The sequence below is a fragment of the Leucopleurus acutus genome, assembly GCF_964270905.1.
Source record: "Leucopleurus acutus genome assembly, chromosome: 13".
Classification (NCBI taxonomy): Eukaryota; Metazoa; Chordata; class Mammalia; order Artiodactyla; family Delphinidae; genus Leucopleurus; species Leucopleurus acutus.
Window position 1 is genome coordinate 39,229,599 of NC_139155.1, and position 23,097 is coordinate 39,252,695.

The window sequence follows — 23,097 nt, forward strand, 5'->3', positions numbered from 1 at the left end:
TTAGTGTTCAGTAGGTGTTCTGTGAGAATTGTTCCATTTGTAGATGCATTTTTGATGTATTTGTGGGAGGAGGTGAGTTCCACATCCTACTCTGCCATCTTGATTGGAGCCCTTGACATTAGTGTTATTGAAGGATTCATCCACTTCTAATATTTCGTGATTCTTTGCTGCAAATGCAGAAGAAAAGGTTGAAACTAAAACCTAAATGACTGTATACCTGCTGCAGTCTCCTAAGGTTAGAGAAAAAAAATGCACAACCTCTTTTTATTTTAATAAAAGGCAGTTTCAAACTGCCTGGTTTTGTGCCCTTACATGATTCATGTTCACTGTGCCTGCTACCTGCCTTTTGTAATGATGGTAGTTAGTAAGACGTAATGTCTACACAAAGCTTTTCATCACTATGAAAGCATCTGTCTCTTAATCCACACAGCATCCTGGGGTCAGGAGCGTTCTGTTATTAAACATTTCAGTGACATTTCATAGTTGCAGAGTGCTGTACAATTCTTGATTGGTTAGACTTTTCAATCCCCAGATAAAAATTCAATTTACTGGTGGTGAAACTATGGCCCAAGAGACCAAACAATTTGGCAGAATATCCCCTCTCTTTTTAGCCTCACTTTTTCTACAGTCTGCAGAGAAGAGAGTGTGTTCTGAACGTTCTTGCAAACGTGTCCCTCACATGCCCCTGCTATGAATTTATTCTAAGCACCCCTGGTGGGAGAGAGCAGCCTACAGCATCCTTTCACTATGGAACCCCTCACATTGTGCTCTCACTCTGCCCCAGTAGCTCTTCTGTGACGGGTAAGCCCCCTCTCTCCAGTGCCTCACTTCCTCCCTCTGCACCGACAACTGCCCTAGAGGGTCTTCCCCATCTCTTTAAAATTAAAAACAAAAACAAAACTTTCAACCTTACGTCTCCCTCTGGCTGCTTGGCCATTTGTTGCTTTGCACAGCCAAGCATGTAGGAAAATGGTCTAAATCAGGGGTCAGCAAGTGATTTCTTTAAAGGACCACATAGTAAATATTTTTGGCTCTGTGGGCTGTACAGTCTGTATCTCAACTACTCATCGGCCATTGTAGCACCAAAAGCAACCATGGATAGTACTAAAATGCATGGGTGTGACAGGGCTCCGATTAAACATTATTTACAAAACCAGGTGGCAGGGCAGAGACCCCTGGTGTAAATTACTGCCCCCTTCCTTCACTTCCCAGTCACTTCACCCTTTTGCATCCTCTGTTTCTCTGCCACCATTCCGTGGACACCGCTGTGTCAGAAATCACCAGGGGCCTCTTCATTGTTAAAGCCGTCTTCTCTCTTGACATCTTTCCTGCATTTCTTGCTGTTAACCACCCTCGTATACCTAGCTATCTCCTCCCTTGGATTCTGTAGCTCCACCCTCCCTGATTCTTGCCCTGCCTTCTGACTGTTCCTTCCTAGTTATCTCTGCCTCTACAGATCCACAACACTCCTCTGTTACACATTTGTCACTGGATCAAGTAGGAATATGTTTGGCTCAAAGAGGTATAATATTAAACTAAGGATAGCTTAAACAAATGATAGTTAACTTTTCTTACATAGCAAGATCTGAGGTAAGCAGTTGTAAATTGTTCATTGGCCCTGACAGTGTTCAGCCATTATCTCTGTAATTCTTTTGGTCTTTTCCTTTATGGTGGCCAAACGACCACTAAGGCCCCACCTGTCACCTCCAAGCTCAAGGCAGGGAAAAGGTAAGTGATGTTGCCAGCTATACCTGTCACGTTTTAATCAGGAAGTGATAGTTTCCTAGAAACCCCGTCATTGGACTTGGGTTTACATTTTAATGTCCAGCACTAGTTACAGAGGAGGTTCTGAAGACAAGCATTCAACCAGGCACATTACCATCTCAAACAAAATGAGTGTTCTGTCAAGGAGGAAGTAGAGGAAGATGGATTTGAATACACAACCCATGTGTCTGCCACAGTCTTCTCTGCATCTTGCCTCATTCCTTTCTGTTTCTAGTGCCCAACACAGTATTTATTCCACAACAGACACGAATAAATGTTGAATGAATGAGTGAATTAGGTAAAACACAAAGGGGGGAAAGAGTGTGGAACTTACCCAAGGTCACCCAGCTTCTTTTCCATAAACAGTTCTTAGTTGAGTCCCGAGAGTGAGGCCGCCACAGCCACCATCTCCGGAGCGAGGCGGCCGCAGGTGCAAAGGCTTCCCCCACTAATGTCCCCATCTGTAAGATCCTAAGGACTAGTTACACCTGGGGGCATTGCTGTTCGGAAGGTTGTCTTGGCTGATGTCTGCCTTATACAGAGTTTCACCAAGACATGTGGTGCCCCAGACAGGCCAGTATTCATATTCTTTTTTATCATGCATTTTTAGAGGGAGACTGATGGTTATGTGGAGAAAGGATTTAGGGAAGAGTATGCTGCCTCTCCTCTGCGTCTTAGGCAACTCAGCTCCGTCCCCAAACTGTTATACCTGCCCCACCAAGACCAAAGGTTCGTTAACCAGGCCTTCCCCCTCTCCTTAGGAAAGAGTTTGAGAATATACTTGAGACTTCTCCTGAGGATCTCACCCCATCCCTCCACAGCCCATTCGGGTTTTCCTCCATTGCATGGGACATCCTCCCTGAGAAGAGTTTCAGTAGATGCAGGTGTCCTCACTCTCTCACGTTTCCAGTTAGATTTTAGTGCTCCTCATTGATGGGCATTCTGGGCAACCCTTCCTCTTCTGTTGTTGCAAATGGACTCATGGAGAGCCTGTCCACTGTGGATAAGCACCTACAGAAACATTAATTTCCATGCTCTGGCCCCTGGCCTCTTTGCCAACCTGATCCTGCATCTCCCCACCAGCCCACTTCCCTGGTGAAGTGGCCTCTGAAAGTGAGGGAACAGTGGGCCACAGGATTCTCAGAAGTACAGCAGGTGAGCAGGAGGCTGTGGACGGCCCTTACCCCTTCCCTCAAGGCTCAGGCAGTGCCCAGGAAGGCTCTCTGGGAATCCAGCTGACGACTCGTAAAACGTCAGAGTGGCTCTACGGTCCAGCTGATGAAGCAGTAACACAGCTTGTGGTGGGCTTTCTAGCATAGCTTAAAGAAACTATTGTAGATAGCCTCCTCAGGAGGAGGGGAAAAAAATCAAAAGTTGGGAGTTATGTGACAGAATCATCACTGGGGTGCAGGGAGATTGCAATACCATGTTGATGCCACTGTTATTTCAAACACTGGTCAGCAGTGTTCCTCTCCCTTCTTGACTTTCTCCCAAATCCTCTCTCTAATCCTTACACCCCGACTTCCATTTGCTTTCTTCCAGTCTTCTTCCTTCCCCTTCTTTTTCATCCCCTCAAAATAGAGACTGGGGCTTCCCTGGTGGCGCAGTGGTTGAGAGTCCGCCTGCCGATGCAGGGCACGTGGGTTCGTGCCCTGGTCCGGGAAGATCCCACATGCCGCGGAGCGGCTGGGCCCGTGAGCCATGGCCGCTGAGCCTGCGCGTCCGGAGCCTGTGCTCCGCAACGGGAGAGGCCACAACAGTGAGAGGCCCGCGTACCGAAAAAAAAAAAAAAAAAAAAATAGAGACTGAGCCTGAATCTGGCAAGAGAAGCCCTCTGAAGTGGGCAGATTACTCTCCACAGAAGAGCAGTCTTTTCCCACACTGTGCAGGAGAGAAATTAAAACAGCAGCAACTCTGAGTTACTGGCCAGGGTGTAGGAGCACCTAAAAGTGGTGCCCTGAAAGCCTCACTCAGAAGGAAGCCCCACCATGCAGGCTGCCCACCATGCAGGCTACAGCAAGGAGGCCGCACAGCTGGGCCCACGGTGATTTATATGAAAATGACAATGCAGGTTTAATGTTTTTTTATTAACTTGGTTTACTTGACATTTTGCATGTTTATGTTATCATTTGAATTGTATTAAATATTTTATTTCACTGTTTTTTTCTATTTTTATGAATTTCAAATATTTTTTAAATACCAGTATAAAGTATTACCAAAATTTCTTTCTTGAGTGAAATCAATACTGTAATAAATGTTATAGTCACTATTATTGAAACTCTCCAGCCTAACTTAAAGGTGAACAATGGCTACCAGCCCATCTCGGCTGGGATCTCATAGAATCTGGGTTAAGAAAGACTTACAGACAGTAGTTTCCTTGTCTCTACCACTAGATGGCACTAGTGACCAAAATCTCACATTGGATGCTGGCCTTTGGGGATGACAGAGGGAGCAAGAACTTTGTCAGAACACTGACAACTATAGGCTTCCTGTGCTAGGGTCCCAGGGATGGGAGAAAGGCATTCTGTGTACACACTTTTTCTCTCGGAAAGCACAGAGAATGTGTCATACTTGGAAGCATTAGGAGAAAGCCCTAAACTGCAAATAACTTAATGAGCAGGAAAATAAATGTTTAGCCCAAGGAGTCAGAGAGTTCTTTGTGTTACTCATCTCTGAAATTGAGAACTAGATGGTGAAGAGAGAAAAAACAAAAGAAGATCAGAATGCATATTTTAGTTCTTAGATCAAGAAAATGTAAAACCTGTTTCATTAAAATGACTATTTTATATTTAACAATATAAAAACATTGCTTACAATTACCTGCAAGCTTGAAGCTTGCTTCTCACATATCGTTCTTGAAGATGCTATTCCCTAAAACCATAATAATTACCCTGATTACCTAATCTCTCTTCCTCCCAGGCTTCCACCTCCCACCTCCAGTGTTTTGTAGTCTCAATCTTAGAGATTATTCTTGAACCTGGATTCACAGAGTTTGACACTCAGGGTCACTCAGCTAGTGGCAGAAATGGGAAATAAATTCAGATCGTACTGCTACACTCAACTTCCTCACACATTGGGTACCTGGAATTGACTGACAGTATGACCTAAAGCAAACTTGATATAAGCAGTGTTCAGTAGCACATCTCAAAAAGGTCCAATAATCAAAAAGTTTGGAAATTGCCCCTCCACCTGTATAAACATAAGACATGATAAGAAGTCAGAAAAGTAATTGGAGAGCTCATCCTTCTGTACTCAGTGGTTTGATTGGCTAGAGAAGACTGGCCAGACATGTGCACAGATGTGAGTTACTTAGAATTTAATGTGTGCTCCTAGTACCTCCTAAAAGGAATCAAAGCTGTTCCTTTGTTCTTTCCACACCAGTTTGGATGATTTGTTGTTCGTATGAAATATTTTTTTATATCCTATTGTGCTTCTTTACTTTCTGAGAACTTTCAGAACTGTTAGGTTCATTGCATTAAATGCTCTAGAAGTATTTACTTTTTACCTTTAAGATGTTCTCATTGAGCCAATAATTTGTTTCAGGAAATAATTTATGAGCATGGGTCTGAAATTTACAGAAGTGATTGCTTTGCTCCAGCATCATCAAAATTTTGTGTAGGATCTCCTCTCACACCACGTTCCTCTAGGTCTCCTCCTCTTCTTCCCTTGATCCCCTTTCTCCAGCTAACTCTTCAGAGAGGCATTACCACAGCAGAACACACACCTACTCTGCCTTATCAGGTGAGGCAAAAAAGAGGTCAAACTGGTGGCTCTGCTCTGTCTCTCTAATAGCATTTTTTGTTGTTTAATTTTTATTGCAATATAATTGACATATAACATTTTATTAGTTTTATGTCTACAAAATAATGATTTGATATATATGTGTGTGTACATATATATATACACACACACATATATATGTTGTGAAATGACAGGTGTAATTAACACCCATCTCAAGAGTTAACAGATTTTTTTTCTTGTGATGAATAACTTTAAAGATTTACTCTCTTAGCAACATTGAAATATACAGTACAGTATTGTAAACTGTCATCACCTTGTTGTACATCACATCCCCAAGACTAGTTTATCTTATAACTGCAAGTGTGTACCTTTTGACCACCTTCACTCATTTCGCTCACCCGCACCCCCCCACCTCTGGCAACCACCAATCTAGTCTCTGTAGTTATGAGTTCAGTTTTCTTTTAGATGCCACATATTAGTGAGGTTATATAGTATTTGTCTTTCTCTGACTTACTTCACTTAGCATAATGCCCTCAAGGTTCATACATGTTGCCACAAATGGCAGGATTTCCTTTTTTATGGATGAATAATATTCTTGTGTGTGTGTGTGTGTGTGTGTGTGTATACACACACACACACACACACACACCATATTTTATCCATTCATCCATCGATGGACACTTAGCTTGTTTCCACATCTAGGCTACTGTAAATAATGCTGCAGTGAACATAGTGGTGCAGATATCTTTTCAAGATAGTGATTTTATTTCCTTCATATAAATACCTAGGAGTGGAATTGCTGGATCATATAGTAGTTATATTTTTAATTTTTCAGGAACCTCCATACTGTTTTCCATAGTGGCTGCATGAATTTACATTCCACTAGCGAATGCACCCTTTTCTCCACATCCTCACCAACACTCGTTAATTTGTTGTCTCTTTTGATAATAGCCGTTCTAACAGGTGTGCAGTGATATCTCACTGTGGTTTTGATTTGTATTTCCCTGATGATTAATGATGTTGAGCATCTTTTCATTTACCAATTTCATTTACCAATTTCATACAATTGGCCATTTGTATGACTTCTTTGGAAAAATCTCTGTCCATTTTTTAATCAGCTTGTTTCATTTTTTCCTATTGAGTTGTATGAGTTCTTTATATATTTTGGATATTAACCTCTTATCAGCGAATTTTCGCAATCAGTGAAAATTGTGAATATTTTCTCCTGTTATCTAGGTTCTCTTTTCATTTTGTTGATGGTTTACTTTGCTATGCAGAAGCTTTTTAGTTTGATATAGTCCCACTTGTTTACTTTTGCTTTTGTTGCCTTTGTTTTTGGTGTCAAGACCAATGTCAAGGAGCTTGTACTTATGTTTTCTTCTAGAAATTTTATGATTTCAAGTCTAACATTTCAAGTCTTAACTCGATTTTGAGTTGATTTTTGTATATGGTGTAAGATAGTGGTCCAGTTTCATTCTTTGGCATGTGGTTGTCCAGTTTTCCCAACACCATTTATTGAAGAGACTGTTCTTCCCCGTTGTGTATTTTTGACTCCTTTGTCATAAATTAATTGACCATGTATGTGTGGGTTTATTTCTGGGTCTCTGTTCTGTTCTGTTGATCTGTGTGTCTGTTTTTATGCCAATATACTGTTTTGATTACTCTCCCTTCCTACTCCAGTTTGAAATCAAGGAGAGTGATTCCCCCAGCTTTGTTCTTCTTTCTCAAGAGTGTTTTGGCTATTTGAGGTCTTTTGTGGTTCCCTACAAATTTTATGATTGTTCTATTTCTGAGAAAAATGCCATTGGAAGTTTGATAGGGATTGTATTGAATCTGTAGTTTGCTTTGAGTAGTATGGACATAACAATATTAATTCTCCCAAAACATGAACATGGAATATCTTTCCATTTATTTGTATTTTTTTCCCATCAATATCTTATAGTTTTCACCTCCTTGGTGAAACTTTTTCCTAGGTATTTTATTCTTTTTGATGCAATTGTAAATGAGATCATTTTCTTAATTTCTCTTTCTGATAGTTGGTTATTCTTAGAAAAGCAATCGATTTTTTTTTTTTTTTTTTTTTTTTTGCGGTACGCGGGCCTCTCACTGTTGTGGCCTCTCCCGTTACGGAGCACAGGCTCCGGACGCACGGGCTCAGCGGCCATGGCTCACGGGCCCAGCCGCTCCGCGTCATGTGGGATCCTCCCGGACCGGGGCACGAACCCGTGTCCCCTTCATCGGCAGGTGGACTCTCAACCACTGCGCAACCAGGGAAGCCCCAGCAATAGGTTTTTTTATATTGATTTTGTATCCTGCAACTTTACTGAATTCATTTATTAGTTCTAAAAGTTTTTTGGCGGAGTCTTTAGGATTTTCTCTATGTAATACCATGTCATCTGCAAATAGTGATCATTTTACTTCTTTTCCGATTTGGATGCCTTTTATTTCTCTTTATTGCCTAATTGCTCTGCTTAGGACTTCCAATACTGTGTTGAATAAAATTAGCAAGAGTGGGCATCCTTATCTTCCTCATCTTTGAGGAACCGCTTTCAGCTTTTAACCCTTCAATATGATGTTACCCGTGGGCTAATTATATGGCCTTTATCATGTTGAGTTATGTTCCCTCTATACCTACTTGTTGAGAGTTTTTTTTAATCATGAATGGATTTTGAATTTTGTGAAATGCTTTTTCTGCATGTATTGAGATGATCATATGGTTTTTATCCTTCATTTTGTTACGGGTGTATCATATTGATTTATTTGCAGATGTTGAACCATCCATTCATCCCTGGAATAACTTCCACATGGTATATGATCCTTTTAATGTGTTGTTGAATTCATTTTGGTAATATTTTGTTGAGAATTTTTGTATCTATGTTCATCAAGGATATTAGCCTGTAATTTTCTTTTCTTGGAGTGTCCTTGTCTGATTATACCAGGGTAATGCTGGCCTCATAAAAGGAGTTTGGGAGAGTTCCTTTTTTCTGTGTTTTGGACTAGGTTGAAAAGGTGTTTAGTGTTATTTCTTCTTTAGTATTTGGTAGAATTCACCAGGGAAGCTATCTGTTTCTATAATTTTGTTTTTTGGGAGGTTTTGATAACTGATTCAATCTCCTTACTAGTAATTGGTCTGTTCAGATTTTCTATTTCTTCATGATTCAGCCATGACAGGTTGTATATTCCTTGGAATTCATTTATTTCTTCTAGGTTGTCCAATTTGTTGGTGTATGATATTCATCATAATCTCACGATCCTTTGTCTTTCTGTGGTATCAGTTGTAATGTCTCCTCTTTGATGACTAATTTTTTTCAGTTCTTTTTTTCTTGGTGAGTCTTGCTAAAGGTTTCTCTGTTTATATATTTTTTTAAATATCAGCTCTTAGTTTCATTGATCTTTTCTATTATCTTTTTAGCCTCTATTTCATTTATCTCTGCTCTGATCTTTGTTATTGCCCTCCTTGTACTAATTTTGGTCCTAGTTTGTTCTTTTTTCTCTGTTCCTTGAAGTGTAAAGTTAGGTTGTTTACTTGAGAACTTGCCTATTTCCTGATACAGGCACTTATTGCTATGAATTCCCCTCCAGAACTGCTTTTGCAGCATTCTGTAAGTTTGGGTATATTGTATTTCTATTTTTTATTTGTCTCAAGGTATTTTTTCATTTCTCTTTTGAGTTCTTCTTTGACCCATTGGTTGTTCAGTAGCATGTTGTTTACTCTCCACATATTTGTGAATTTTCTTGTTTCCTTACTATAACTGATTCTAGTTTCATACCATTGTGCACAGAAAAGATGCTTGATATGATTTCAGTTTTCATAATTTTGTTAATAGTTATTTTGTGGCCTAACATATGATCTATTCTGGAGAATATTCCATGTATACCTGAGCAGAGTGTGTATTCTGCTGATTTTCGGTGGAGTGTTCTGTAAATGTCTGTTAAGTCCATCTGGTCTAACATGTCACTTAAGTCCATTGCTCCATTGTATTGCTGTCTTTTTCTCCTTTTACGTCTACTAATATTTGTTTTATATATTTAGGTGCATCTGTGTTGGATACATAAATATTTATAAATATTATATCATCTTGTTGGATTAACCCCTTTATCATTATATAATGCCCTTCTTTGTCTCTTGTTAGAGTCTTGTCTTAAAGTCTATTTTGTCTTGTATAACTTTCCCAGCTTTCTTTGGTTCCATTTACATGGAATATCTTTCCATCCCTTCACTTTTAGTCTATGTGTTATTACATCTGAAGTGAATCTCTTGTAGACAACATAGTTTGGCCTTAGATAACTCCTTTCTTATCCATTCAGTCACTCTTTGTTTTTTCATTGGAAAATTTAGTTCATTTACATTTAAAGTTATTGTTGATAGGTATGGACTTACTGCCATTTTGTTCATTGATTTCTAGCTATTTTGTAATTCTTCTATTTCTTTCTTCTCTTGCTTCCTTTGTGATTTGATGATTTTTGGTAATGCTGTGCTTAGACTCCTTTTTCTTTATCTTTTCTGTGTCTGTTATGGGTTTTTGCTCTGTGATCACCATGAGGATTATATTTAAATGTAACAGTCTATTTTAAGCTGATAACAGCTTGTTTGAATGCATTTTAAAGCTTTACATTTTTACTCTTCCCACCACACATTTTAAAAGGTGTCACAATTTACATTTTTTTATCTTGTGTATCCATTAACAAATTATGGTAGTTATAGTTTTTTTTACTACTAAAATAAGTGTATTTTACTACTTTTACTATAGTTACTTTACTCTGTCTTTTAATCTTCATGCTATATCTATAAGTGATTGACCCACCACCATGACAACATGAGATTATTCTGAATTTAACTATACATTTACTTTTGTCAGTGAGATTTATATTTTCATATTTTTTCCTGTTACCAATTAGCACCCTTTTGTTTCACCTTAAGGAACTCCCTTTAACATTTGTTGTAAGGCTGGTCTAGTGGTGATGAGCTCCTTCAACTTTTGCTTATCTGGAAAATTTTATTTCTCCTTAAATTCTGAAGGACAGCTTTTCCAGGTAGAGTATTCCTGGTTGGCAGGTTGTTGTTTTTTTCTTTCAGCACATTGAATATATTGTGCCACCCTCTTCTGGCCTGCCAAGTTTCTACCTAAAAATTTGCTGATAGTCTTATGGGGGTTCCCTTGTACATAACAAGTTGTTTTTCTCTTGTTCCTTTTAAGATTTTCTCCTTTAACTTTTGACAATTTAATTATAATGTCTCTTTGGATTCTTCTTTTTTGGAACTCTGGGATTCCTGGATTTATTTCCAGGTAGTCTGTTTCTTTTCCCAGGTTAGGGAAGTTTTCATCCATTATTTCTTCAAATAAGCTTTCTGCCCCTTTCTCTCTCTCTTCTTCTGACACCCCTATAAATGTGAATATTGATCTGCTTGATGTCGTCCCATAAGTCCTTTAAACTCTATTCACTCTTTCTTATTCTTTTTTCTTTTAGCTGGTCTGATTGAATGAATTCCAATACACTGCTTCTAGTTCCCTGATTCTTTCACATCATCTAGTCTGCTGTTGAACCCCTTTATTGAATTTTTCAGCTCAGTTATTGTATCCTTCACCTCTGTGATTTCTGTTTAGTACTTTCTTATATTTTCTTTTTGTTGAAATTCTCACTTTGTTTGTGTATTGTTTCCCTGACCTCTGTGAGCATCTTTATGACATTATTTGAGCTCTTTATCAGGTAAAAATTATTTATCTTAATTTCATTAAGGTCTTTTCCTGGGGTTTTATCTAATTCTTTCACTTGGAATATATTCCTCTCTTTCTTCATTTTTCTTGACTCTCTATGTTGGTTTCTATGCATTAGATACAATAGCCAGTCTTGAAGGAGTGGCCTCATGTAAGAGATGAACCTTATTATTCAACCCTTCCGTGGCTCTTGGTTGTCCCTCAAACCTTTGTCGATGTCCAGCCTACTTTGTTCTTAGTGGCTCCCAGTAGTTGTGGGTATACCAAGACCTGTCAGTGTCCCAAAGAGAAGGATCTCAGCACCTAGGTGCAGGCTGATTGGAAGCTGGACACTCAGGCAGTAACTTTTAAAGTACGCCCGTATACCTCTTTCAGGGGAAGACTGAGAGATGGGCATTCTGTCTGTTCCCTCTGCACTGAGCCCTAGGGGGATAGCAAGTTAAGAACTATTTCTTTGTTTGCTACCATGCAGTTGAGCCCATGAACACAAGCCGTGCTGCTCACCAGAGCCAGATATCAAGGGATGTGTCCTCTGAGCAGCAGCCACAAAAGCTGGAGCACCAGCTGTTTGCACAACCTCCATTCATAGAAACACTGGTGACCCAGGGCAGGGCAAAGGGAGAGTGCAGAGATGGCACCCACTGGCCTCCCCAGTCTCTGGAGAGGATTGCAGTTGGCCCCTAGATGTTGTTAAATTACAAGCCTGACCCTCAGGCTGCAGTTAAGATCTATAAATAGGCCTCTCTCACTTACAGACTGGGCATTTCAGTCTGCTGCCTCTGCCCTGTGCCCTGGTGGCATAGCTTAAGATCTGCTACTCTGTTTATTAGAGTCCTATGGGACCCAGGAACATAAGCCTTGTTGGCCAGCAGAGCCAGGCAATCAAGAGTTATGTCCCCTGGGCAGTAGCTGCAAAAGCTGGGGTGCCAGACGTGTGTATAAGCTCCTTTCCAGGAGATACCTGCTAGTGAGGCAGAAGGAGAGCATGAAGATGGTATGGTGCCCACTAGCCTCCCTGGTCTTTGGAGAGGATTACAGTTGGCATCTAGATGTGTACTAAATTAAAAGCCTGCCCCCTCAGGCCAAAGCTTTTAAGATAAGCAAATAGGCTTCTTTAATGAAAAGACTGGGCATTTTAGTCTGCTGCCTCTGTACTGGGCCCTGGGGGTATGTCCATGGTAAGTCCATGAGAGCCCATTAAGAACTATCTCTTTGTTCACTACAGCCTTATGGGTCTCTTGGACCCAAACCCCACTGGCTTTCAGAGCTAGATGTTATGGAGGCCCATCTCTCAGGTGGAAGTCTTAAAAGTTGGGGTGCTAGATGTAGGGTCCAAGCCCTTTGCTCCTCAGGGAGAATCCAGGAGTTGTGAGTTCCCTCCTCGTTGCGTGTCGCCCTGCCGGGAGTGGGTTTTATAGCAAGGTTGTGATCAGCCTCTCATACCCATTTCAGTGTGTCTTCTTGTTCACTCGATGCGTAGGAGTCGCTCAGCTAGTTTCTGGATTTCTTTCAGAGGGATTGTTGTTCAATTTGTAGCTGTAGATTCAGTGTGTCAGTGAAATGAGGTGAGTGGAGGAGGCTGCTTTGTTGCCATCTCAAACCAGAACTCTCCAATAGAGTTTTATAGGTAATTATTCAGAGTTTTTCTATTTTGGGGATCTGAAACACAGTAAATAGCATCCCCAGATGCTTTGAGGCATAGCCCTACGCCCTCCTTCCCAGCCCTGACCTAACAGTCTGCTTCTCTGTGGTTCTAGAAAAATAACTGTGTGCTGCCTGAGGATCTGAAAAACTTTTACCTGATGACCAATGGCTTCCACATGACATGGAATGTGAAGCTGGATGGTGAGTCAACCTCCTTGCTGTAGAGGGACATTTCCCTGGCTGAGAGGTTAGATGAGACAACTCTGAGGGCCTTTACAACTTATGAGTCTTTGAATCTGGACAGGTTTTTGTGGGTTCTTCTAAAGTGCAGTGTCCAGAAGCTGTGATTATCTCCCAAAGCTAACACATGCCATCATTGCATCACCCACTGCCTCCCCAGCCCCCGTGCCAGGGTCTACCCAGTACTTAACTGGAAGCTCAATTTAGAGGCTTCTTGTTGGCATGAGGTGGAGGGAAAGATTAGTCACTACACAAAAATCCTGAGCCACCTCGAACTTAAAGCCTCTGAGGATTCCACCTTGGAGCAGTCTCCTCAGGATGAGCTGCAGTGACAGCCCCTGGTGGTCATAAGAGGGGCTCCTTCCTTCATTCCCAGCATGGTGGAGACCTCAGGGCTCCAAGGTCTGGACCTCTGACCCTCAGACCAGAGCCTTTCCTTCTTTGCCTCACATCTCCTCAGCCTGAGTCATCAACCGCCTTAGTTCACAGGCTATCATCCTTGGTATTAAATACATCCAGGATAAACATTTCTATCGTGAATGTGGGAAATCACACCTTGGTACATGTCAGAGATTCAGGTACTATGCAGGCATGAAAGTCAGTGCTGTGCATTTAGGTGAAGACTCTAGTAACATTCCATAGACTAGGAAATCCAGATCTAGCCCCTGGAGTCCAGCTCATTCCTGACACAGACTGCCCTGTCCTCAAGAGGACTTTATTATCTCCAAACTGCAACCACATCCCCAGATCTACTTTGGTCCTTGGGAATCAGCCTATACCTCTCCTTGCTGCCACTAAGAATGCAGTCACTTCTGTGACACAGCAAATCTGCAGAACTGACTCCTCCCCTTCATTGCTGCTACCTCCTAGGTTCCCTTGTTTTGGTGACTCCCCAAACCTTCCTGTTTTTCTCGCAGCTGACCAGGGGCATATTTTATAGCTTACTACTAAGCATTTAACATGAACTTTTAGCTTAGAATCATTTCCTCCAATGGTCTAGAAACCATTGTTGTCACCAATTTCAGAAACCCTCATGGCCATGGCCTTTGGAGTCTGGAGCAACAGAGAGAGTGGACAGAGGCTAGAGTGACTGTCACATTTTCCCTTGCCCACATCACGGAGACAGGCTAGCCCCTTCAGAAGCCTGCATCAGAAAAGAAACATTTCATGAAGGTTTTATGAATGAGTCCCTATTCATTATTAATACTTTTTTTAATGTAATCCTCCCAACCCATCTTCTTATCCTTATCCCCATTGCTATACCCATTCTTTACTGGATGGATAAAATCATTATCAGAAAAGCCAGCAAAGGCAGCTTCCAATGTTTACCTCCTTAGTGATCTTTGCTTGGACATTCCATGGTCTGTGCACCAGCTGTTTTATTGCCTTAAGTTATTCCAGTTTTTTAGCAGTCATATGTCCAAGTCTTTGTGTGCCATCCCATGTCCAGCACCCTATATTATAAGGATTCTGTATGATAGATAAGGAAAATACATAGTCTGCCTATTTCTTGTTTATACCTGAATTACAGAAGACTGAACCAAGCAAGAAGCCTTTCAAGACAGTTTGCTCCGTTGAGTAAGAAAAAATGATAAGTAGAGGGGGAGATAGTTTCCATAGTGAAAGCTTATGACAAGAAGGGTAGAAGCAGTCAGTTATATAATCAAAGCTGTTACTCCTTTGGAAAGTATAACCCTTCAGTCAAGGGATGGCAGGAGCAAAAACATTTTTAAGTCCTTTGCTCTTCAAACTAGGGCCCCTACCCTAGAATTCCCAGTTCTTTTTGAGAATCCCCTTTTAAAATTTCCTTTGGTGCTCCACCCTAACACATGCAGTGGGGACTCTTCACTCATGGCCCCAGCTGTTAGCTTTTTTTTTTTTTTTTTTTTTTTTTTGCATAAAAGGCTGGTGCTTTGGAGCATGTAGTGCATTGATTCTCTCCTTTCCACTTTCCATTCAATTCCTCAACCCTGGGATCAAATAATAGCTGGGCTTAAGTTAGTCAAGCAGAAGCCCTTCTGATGACCATGGTAACTAGCTTATTACTCCATGTAATTCTTTTTGTTAACATTCCCATAGAACATACCATTCCATTGGGCAGCATGGCAATTAACAGCATCTCAAAACTGACTCAACTCAACCAGTCTTCCCTGTACTCACTTCCTAACGCACCAACTCTTGCAGACCTGGAGGACGATACACAAGAAGGTAACTGGAGGGACTTCTGCTTTGAGTTAGAAATCAGCCTGCTTGTTTCCATTTTATAATGTTGAAAATAATACGAAGAAATTGTGGCATTGTTACATGTTCCCCTAAACCCAACCCTTCCCATTTATGGCTTCTCTGAACCATGGGAGTAGGGTTAAAAAAAAAAAAAAAAAAAAAAACCAGCCTGTATCAAAAAAGGAAGTTTTCATGAAGAAAATGCCAGGGTTGGGATCTTTGTTTCCAGCACCCACTTCAGTCCCTGGCACATAGTAGGCAGTTAATGAATACCTGGTAAGTGAATGAATGTTACAGATTAAACTTCACTCCACATTTCAGTATTGAGAGGTTTCAGGGACCGTGACAGTCTAAATGCAGCTCCCTTCCTCCCTTCAGGCTCTTTGCCACTTCTGATTGAAATGGCTTATAATTCAAATGGCTGCTAAAGCTATGATCAACTATGTATAAGTGAGGACTTCAGTCAGAACTGTGTTTGGCTGCGTATAACAGACCCCCATTACAATGTTTAAATAGTTTATTTTTCTCATAATAAGAAATCTAGAACTAGGCTGGTGTAGCTGCTTGAGAAACTCAATGATAAAGTCTCCCTCTGGATTCCTGGCACACCAGCCTTTGTGTTTGTTTGGTTTTCATCCTCATGTTTGAAGAATGTGGGCTCTACCTCCAAGCTTCAAGTCTATGTTCCAGGCAGGAAAAAGAAGAGTAAAGGGCAAAATAACTGTCTCTTGGCAGAATAGTTTCCTTTTTGTCAGAAAAATAATAGTTTTTCCAGAAGCCCCTCCCAATAACCATTCGCCAGAATAGAGTCAAAAAGGTTACCCATAGTGCAAGTGAATTTGAGGAGATAAGTATTTTTAGCTGTGTAGTATTGCCTCATCAAACAGAACTGGAGTTTTAAAAAGGGAGAATGAATATTCAGTAGGCAACTAGTGTCTCCAATACTAATGCCTTGGAGTGCATTGAAATTCTGACAGAGAGAACTGATGCAAGGCTTTCTCCTTCAACTGGACAAGCAGCTGCACAATAGGAGGAGGAGTCCAAGAGCTGAGCCTGGAAAGTGTTGGGCCCTGGGAAGAGTTTATCACTTAGAAATGTGTGGAATCCTCAAGGATGGGGAAAAGGTCACATTTGCTTCATATGTGTATACTGGGGCTCTCTAACCCCTAAAAGGCAAAGGAGTTGTTAAATAAGTAGAATGGGTGTACCCTGCTTTTGAAGCTGGTAGATAAAGGTAGACTAGATGATAGGATTTCAAGGGACCTCAGCAAAGGACAGGTAGGGGTAGAGACCACACTGTCCTACATACTGATGGGGATAAAAACCACGTGGGCTTCTGGCACCTTCTGAGTTCATGCTTTTTAGGATAGTCCAACAATTAGACCTAAGTTTCATTAACTTAAGTAGAAAAATGCTGACTTTTCTCAGGGGACTCAGCAGTTAGAAAGAGGACAATCAGGAAGCAATATCAGAATACACAACCAGAGAAATAACACTACTAGAGGACACAGATGAAAACCTAAATAAAAACAAGAACACTTAAGGGCATTTAAGACAGCACAAAGACTTCCTATAGAAAAAAGTAAAAATTCTTGATTAAACAACTGACTAGATGAATTGAAGACAAGTATAAATATTGAGACCTGAGTTAGTAGCCTGAAAAAGCAAGTGCAAGAAATATCTAAAAGGACAGACAAATAAATTTTAAAAGGAGAAATGTGTGAAAAGGTGGAGGTGAGAGAAATAGAAAATACATCCAGGTGACCTTCCATTGGAATTATAGGTGCTCAAAAAGAGAAAAAAAGCTGGAAAGGGAATAATAAATAAACAGTAATAAACAAAACTTTTATTCAATCTGCAGATTGAAAGGGCTCTCCTAGACTCAAATTGAATTCAGGAGAAAACAGACACCTAGGCATTACATGATGCAGAAAAAAAATCACAAGCTTCTAGGCAAAAATAACAAATTACTTGTGAAGAGAGAATAATCAGACTGACATCAGACTTCTCACCTGCAACAGTGGAAACTAGAAGGCAGTAAAAAAACATAAACAGGTTACTGAGAGAAAAAGTGAAAATCAAGAGTCCTATATATACAGATGAAACATACCTCTCAGGTTATTAGAAGAATATTAAAGGATGTGTAAAACTTTAAGAACATAAATACTCCAACCAAAAGACAGATGAAACGGAATGGAGATCTCAAGATGCAGATATATAAAGAGGAAAGGAAACAAGAGATTAGTGAACCTCCTATGAAAGAGAAAGACTTAATTAAATCTTAATATCCAGGAATGTATACAACTTTTACATAAGAACTCTTGGAAAAAAGGGGACATAGTGCATAGAATATGTTTAAACATATACCCTCAGCTAAACCTAACAGAAAGGAGAGAGGCAAGATATAAGAGCTTTATGTGTTAAATTGTGTCCCTTCCCCCTGGAAATATTCATATATTGAAGTCCTAACCTCACTCCCTCAAACTGTGACCTTATTTGGAAATAGGGACATTATAGAAGTAAGTAGGTAAGGTGAGGTCATACTGGAGTTGGGTGGAGCCCTAATCCAATATGACTGACAACCTTTTAAAAGGGGAAATTTGGAGATACAGATATAAAAGAAAGCCATGTGAAGATGAAGACAGAGATGGGGTGGTACTTCTACATACCAAGGAAAGCTAAAAGTTGCAAGCAAACCACCAGGAGCTAGGGGAGAGGCATAGAACAGATTCTTCTCCACAGCCCTCAAAAGGAACCAACCTTGACCTTGGATCTGTGGCCCCCAGAAGCGTGAGATAACAAATTTCTGCTATTCAAGCCATTCAGTTTGTGGTACTTTCCTACAGTAGCCCTAGCAACTGATACAAGGAATGTTCCTGAGAGTCCTTTTAAAAGAAAATGTAGGACAAAGAGGAAAGGAAGTAGAAAGTGGAAGCCGTCATCCTACTTTAGGAAAGAAATAGTATGCCTTGTTGGGGGAAACAGAGTGTCTTGGTGTATTGGTTTTCTATTCATGTATAACAGATTACCAAAAATTTAATGGCTTGAAACACTACAAATTTATTATCTAACAGTTTTCATGAGTCAAAAATTCAGCTACAGATTAGTAGAGTTTTCTGCTTAGGATCTTATCAGGCTAGAAACAAGGTGTCAGCTGGTGCTGTGATCTCATCTGAGGCATAGGGGCCTCTTCCAAGCTCACTGGTGGTTGACCTTATTCAGTTTCTTGCAGTTGTGGGACTAAGTCCTTGTTTTCTTGTTGCCTGTTGGCCAGGGCTCACTCTTGGCTCGTTTAGGCTGCCCTCAGATTCTAGTCACAAGACCCTCTCACAATATGGCCACTTGCTTCTCAGCCAAGAGGAATATTTCTCTCCAGTCTGCTACAACAGAGTCTCATAATGTTACCTAATCAAGGGAATGACTACTCCATCATATTATAGGTACTGACCACACTCAGGGGAGGAGGTTGTACAGGTGTGTATACACACAAGCATGAATCTTGGAGGCCATCTTAGAATTCTGCATACCACATTTGGTTAGAGAAACAGTGGCATATTGTTTTCAAGTAAGGGTAGAATCATATGGATCCAGTCATGCAAATACATAAAAAAAGGAAGATAGGGCTTCCCTGGTGGCACAGTGGTTGAGGGTCCGCCTGCCAATGCAGGGACGCGGGTTCGTGCCCTGGTCCGGGAGGATCCCACATGCCGCGGAGCGGCTGGGCCCGTGAGCCATGGCCGCTGAGCCTGTGTGTCCGGAGCCTGTGCTCCGCAACGGCAGAGGCCACAGCAGTGAGAGGCCCGCGTACAGCAAAAAAAAAAAAAAAAAAAGGAAGATAACCATTAAAGGAATAAAAAATTACTTTAGAATCTCTAACCTAATAAAGGAATGTTGAATCCCATGAGTAAAAATAAGAAAAAGGGAAAAGAAACAACATTATAAAATAAGCAACAAAACATTAAGAGGAATAAAATAAAACAGATAAATCATTATGTTAAGTGTGCTGGGATTGAATTTCCCTTTTGAAAAGCAGAAACTATCAGATTGATATAAGAAGCAAAGCTCATCTATATGTTATTTTCAGAAGCATACTTAAACTGATGAAGAGGCCTCCTGGTAATGGCAGATAGGTAATTCAGAGCAGTCTTCCTGCTGAAGACAACTGAAAAGTCAGGGAACATATAAAAATCATCAAATAAGAGCTAATAAGATGATGAGATAGCACCAGATCAACATCCAGAAGAAGACAGAAATCCAGGGAAGAGGCTCAATGTTTAGGGTTGCTTTTGCCTAGGATACGTTGTCATTTTCAAAAGAGGCAGTGAGGCTACTCAAAAGCTGAGAATTTGACCCATATGTGAGACTAGAAGAATAAAATGGAGTCTAGAACCTACAAAAGATGGCACCCATAAAAACTACACTACCCTTTTGGTTAGCACCATGAGGAGCTATATACTCTAGGAGATAGAATGAACCAGAAATAACCACTGTTCACATGGACCGAAGCCCAAGTATAAGTCACCTGTGCATCCCAGAAAATGTTAAATCCCAAAATTGGACTAATTTGATTCCAGATTACTAATCTCCCCAGGGGCCTGGCAGAAAAAAACAGAAATTCACTCCAGAGAAATGTACTAAAATTGACTGTTTATGGTTGCACAGCTCTAAATATACTAAAAACCATTAAATTGTACACTTTAAGTGAATGGTATGGTAGGTAAATTATTTCTCAGTATAAACCTCATATAAAATAAAATTCTTCCCTAGAGGAAGAAAACATTATCCTAGACCTCATTGTTTTTATAAATAATTTTTCAAAAATAATCCTACTTAAAAAGAACCAGGCACATGAAGAAACACAACACCATGAACAAGAACCAGCACAAATAACAGATAACAGAAAGATATCCACTGTTATTCCTGAGGGTGAAATTATTAGGCACAGACTGTAGGACAGTGTGCTAATGTGCACATGGAGATAAAACCAAACTAAAAATTCAGTGAAGAACTAATAACAGTGACATTGTAGATTTGACCTTATGATTCTGGCCATATAGCATACTACCTTTTACCAGATCAGGACTTGTGCAGATAATACTCTAAACTCTGGGGAAACTTTTAAAATAATTACCTAAAAGGACTGGAGAGTAACCAAAAATAAGCAGAAACTGGAGTGGCATCTACAAATGGCACAAGGGAACCACACTGAATGATTTTCCTATTTTTATAACTTTTCACCTGAGGGCAGACCCCAGTCAGCATCAGTCAAGGCTGCTAAAACTTGGTGGGAGCCTACAGTCTGGACTTCTTATTTCATCCAAGATGGAATAGTAGAGGCCAGATTTATCTTCCCACCTGGAACAACAAAAAAACCAAAAACAGACAAAATATATAAAACAATGGATGTTGTCAAGATACGGACCATCAGACAGGGAAGAATGATGAGCTCTGAATGATGGGAAGCAAATGAGGTGAACCTTAGGTTATTATCTGAAAGTTTCCAGTCGACAGCATAGAGAAGGGAACCCAAGGAGAACCTGTTGTACCTGTTGAGAAGACATAACTAAGAGCCCAGCTGGATGAAGACAGGCAGAGTTCATAGGACTGAGTAACAGAGAGGATATGAGCTGCATAGAGAGAGAACTGCAGAGATCTGCAGAGTGTCCTCAAGTATTCAGGAAAGAACTGATAAGCACACACATGTGAAGATACTACCCAAGGCCAGGGACAAAACCACCCAAGAAGATTAGAGGGAACAATGCCTGGTACTCACACTGAACCAGGAATAGTGTCCGTTCCTACCGTCCAGGTTGAAACACCTCATGGCTTACATAGAATTAGATAGAGTACTCAGAAGGGTCCTGCCTCAGTAATGGGGAAAAAATTAGCCCTAGGTTAAATGCTGCCTTGGGTTCTGCCTGTCAAATACTAAGCACAAGACCTGAAAGTATCTGTTTTCAAGTAATTTAACTGTGTCACAGAACAAAGTTCAACAATATTTATAGAAATATAAAAATAGCAAGCACTCAACAATGCAAAATTAACAATTTCTGGCATCCAATCAAAGATTACCAGGTATGCAAAAAAGCAGGGAAAAAATGACCATAATGAGGAGAAAAATTAATTGAAACCAATCCAGAATTGAGATACAGTTTAGAATTAGCAGATACAGACTTTAAAAGTCATTACTATATTCTGTATGTCCAAAAACTTAGTACAGACATGGAAGATAGGAAAAAACAAATCCAAACTTAACTTTTAGAGATGAAACTAGTTTCTGAGATGAAAAATACACTGGATGGGACTAACAATAGTTTAGATATTGCCAAAGAAAAGACTGGAGAACTTAAAGATGTAACAATAGACAATCCAAAATAACACAGAAAGAAAATAAAAAATTATTTTAATCAAAATATCATCAGTGAACTGAGGGACAACAAATGGTATAATGTATGTATAATTGGAGTCCCTGAAAAGTGGGGGATGGACCAGGAAATACTATTTGAAGAAATAGTGGCTCAAAACTGTACCAGTTACTTGGAAACTTAAACCATATCTAAGAAGCTTAACAAGCCAGGAACAAGAAACATGAAGAAACAATACTAGGAAACATAATCAAATTGCTCAAAATCAGGGATAAAGAGAAAATCTTAAAAGCAGTCATTGGAAAAAGACAATTCCATACAAAGGAGCAAAGATAAGGATAATAGCATATTTCTCATTGGAAACAATTCAATCAAGATAAAATACTCAGGGAAGGGGGAGGGATAAATGGGGAGATTGGGATTGACATATACATACTACTATATATCAAATAGATAACTAATAAGGACCTACTGTATAGCACAGGAAACTACTCAATACTCTGTAATAACCTATATAGGAAAAGAATCTAAAAGAGAGTGGATATATGTATAACTGATTCACTTTGCTGTACACCTGAAACTAACACAACATTGTAAATCAACTCTCCTCCAATAAAAAGAAAGAAACAATCAGAGGAAAATCATGCTGTTAGACCAGAATAAAAAATAAATACATTAAAAATTTAAAAATAAAATATTCTTTAAGCAAATTCATTTGATTAAAAAAAAGTTAAAATACTCAAAGGAAAAAATTGTCAACCTAGAATTCTATACCCCATGAAAATATCTTTCAAAAACAAAGGCCTTTTCAAAAAGCAGTCTGGCAATGTCCATTCTATAATACTTCAGGGTGTCTAGCCATATAACAAAAGCACCAGAACAAAGGGACAGGTACAGAGATGATTACTGTAGCATTTGTAGCAGAATAATATTGGCCCCCTCTCAATAGGTGGCTCACAGGATAAATTAGGGTGCATCCACTCCCACAGACTGTCAGGCAGCCATTAAAAAAAATGCATTAGAGTTACAACCCTTAGAGGGCTTTCCACATTGTATTATTGTATAGAAAGTAAGATTCAGGTAACATGTGTGGTATCCCATTTTTATATAGTAAATGATCTCACAAAATTTAAATGTATACCTATATGTCTGCCTAGGACCATATGAGATGAAGAATATGAAGGTATAACCGCCAGGGGAGGGTAAAACCATGTTAAAGAAAGAAACAAAAAAAAACACACAAAAAGTCTTCTTATTTAGAAATGGAAATATTTATGCATTTATGTAAAATTATATGTATGGATATATGTGTAAATCAAAAATATTATTTTTATATACTCTGTTTTATCCAATCTCTCCTAGGTTTGTTAAACACTTTCTACCCTAGTCACTAATGCTAATCA

General features: G+C 39.8%; 1 protein-coding gene across 2 annotated transcripts in view; it reads left to right on the forward strand.

Moving 5' to 3' along the window:
• Positions 1 to 23,097, forward strand: part of TPGS2 (tubulin polyglutamylase complex subunit 2) — a gene marked incomplete at its 5' end in the record, with an annotated part of 54,458 nt that overhangs the window by 26,709 nt on the left and 4,652 nt on the right. For both annotated transcript variants that reach the window (XM_082852894.1, XM_082852893.1), the window contains 2 exons: positions 12,980 to 13,067; positions 15,186 to 15,314. In XM_082852894.1, the coding sequence (XP_082709020.1) occupies positions 12,980 to 13,067; positions 15,186 to 15,314 (217 nt within the window). The remainder of the gene's footprint in view (positions 1 to 12,979; positions 13,068 to 15,185; positions 15,315 to 23,097) is intronic.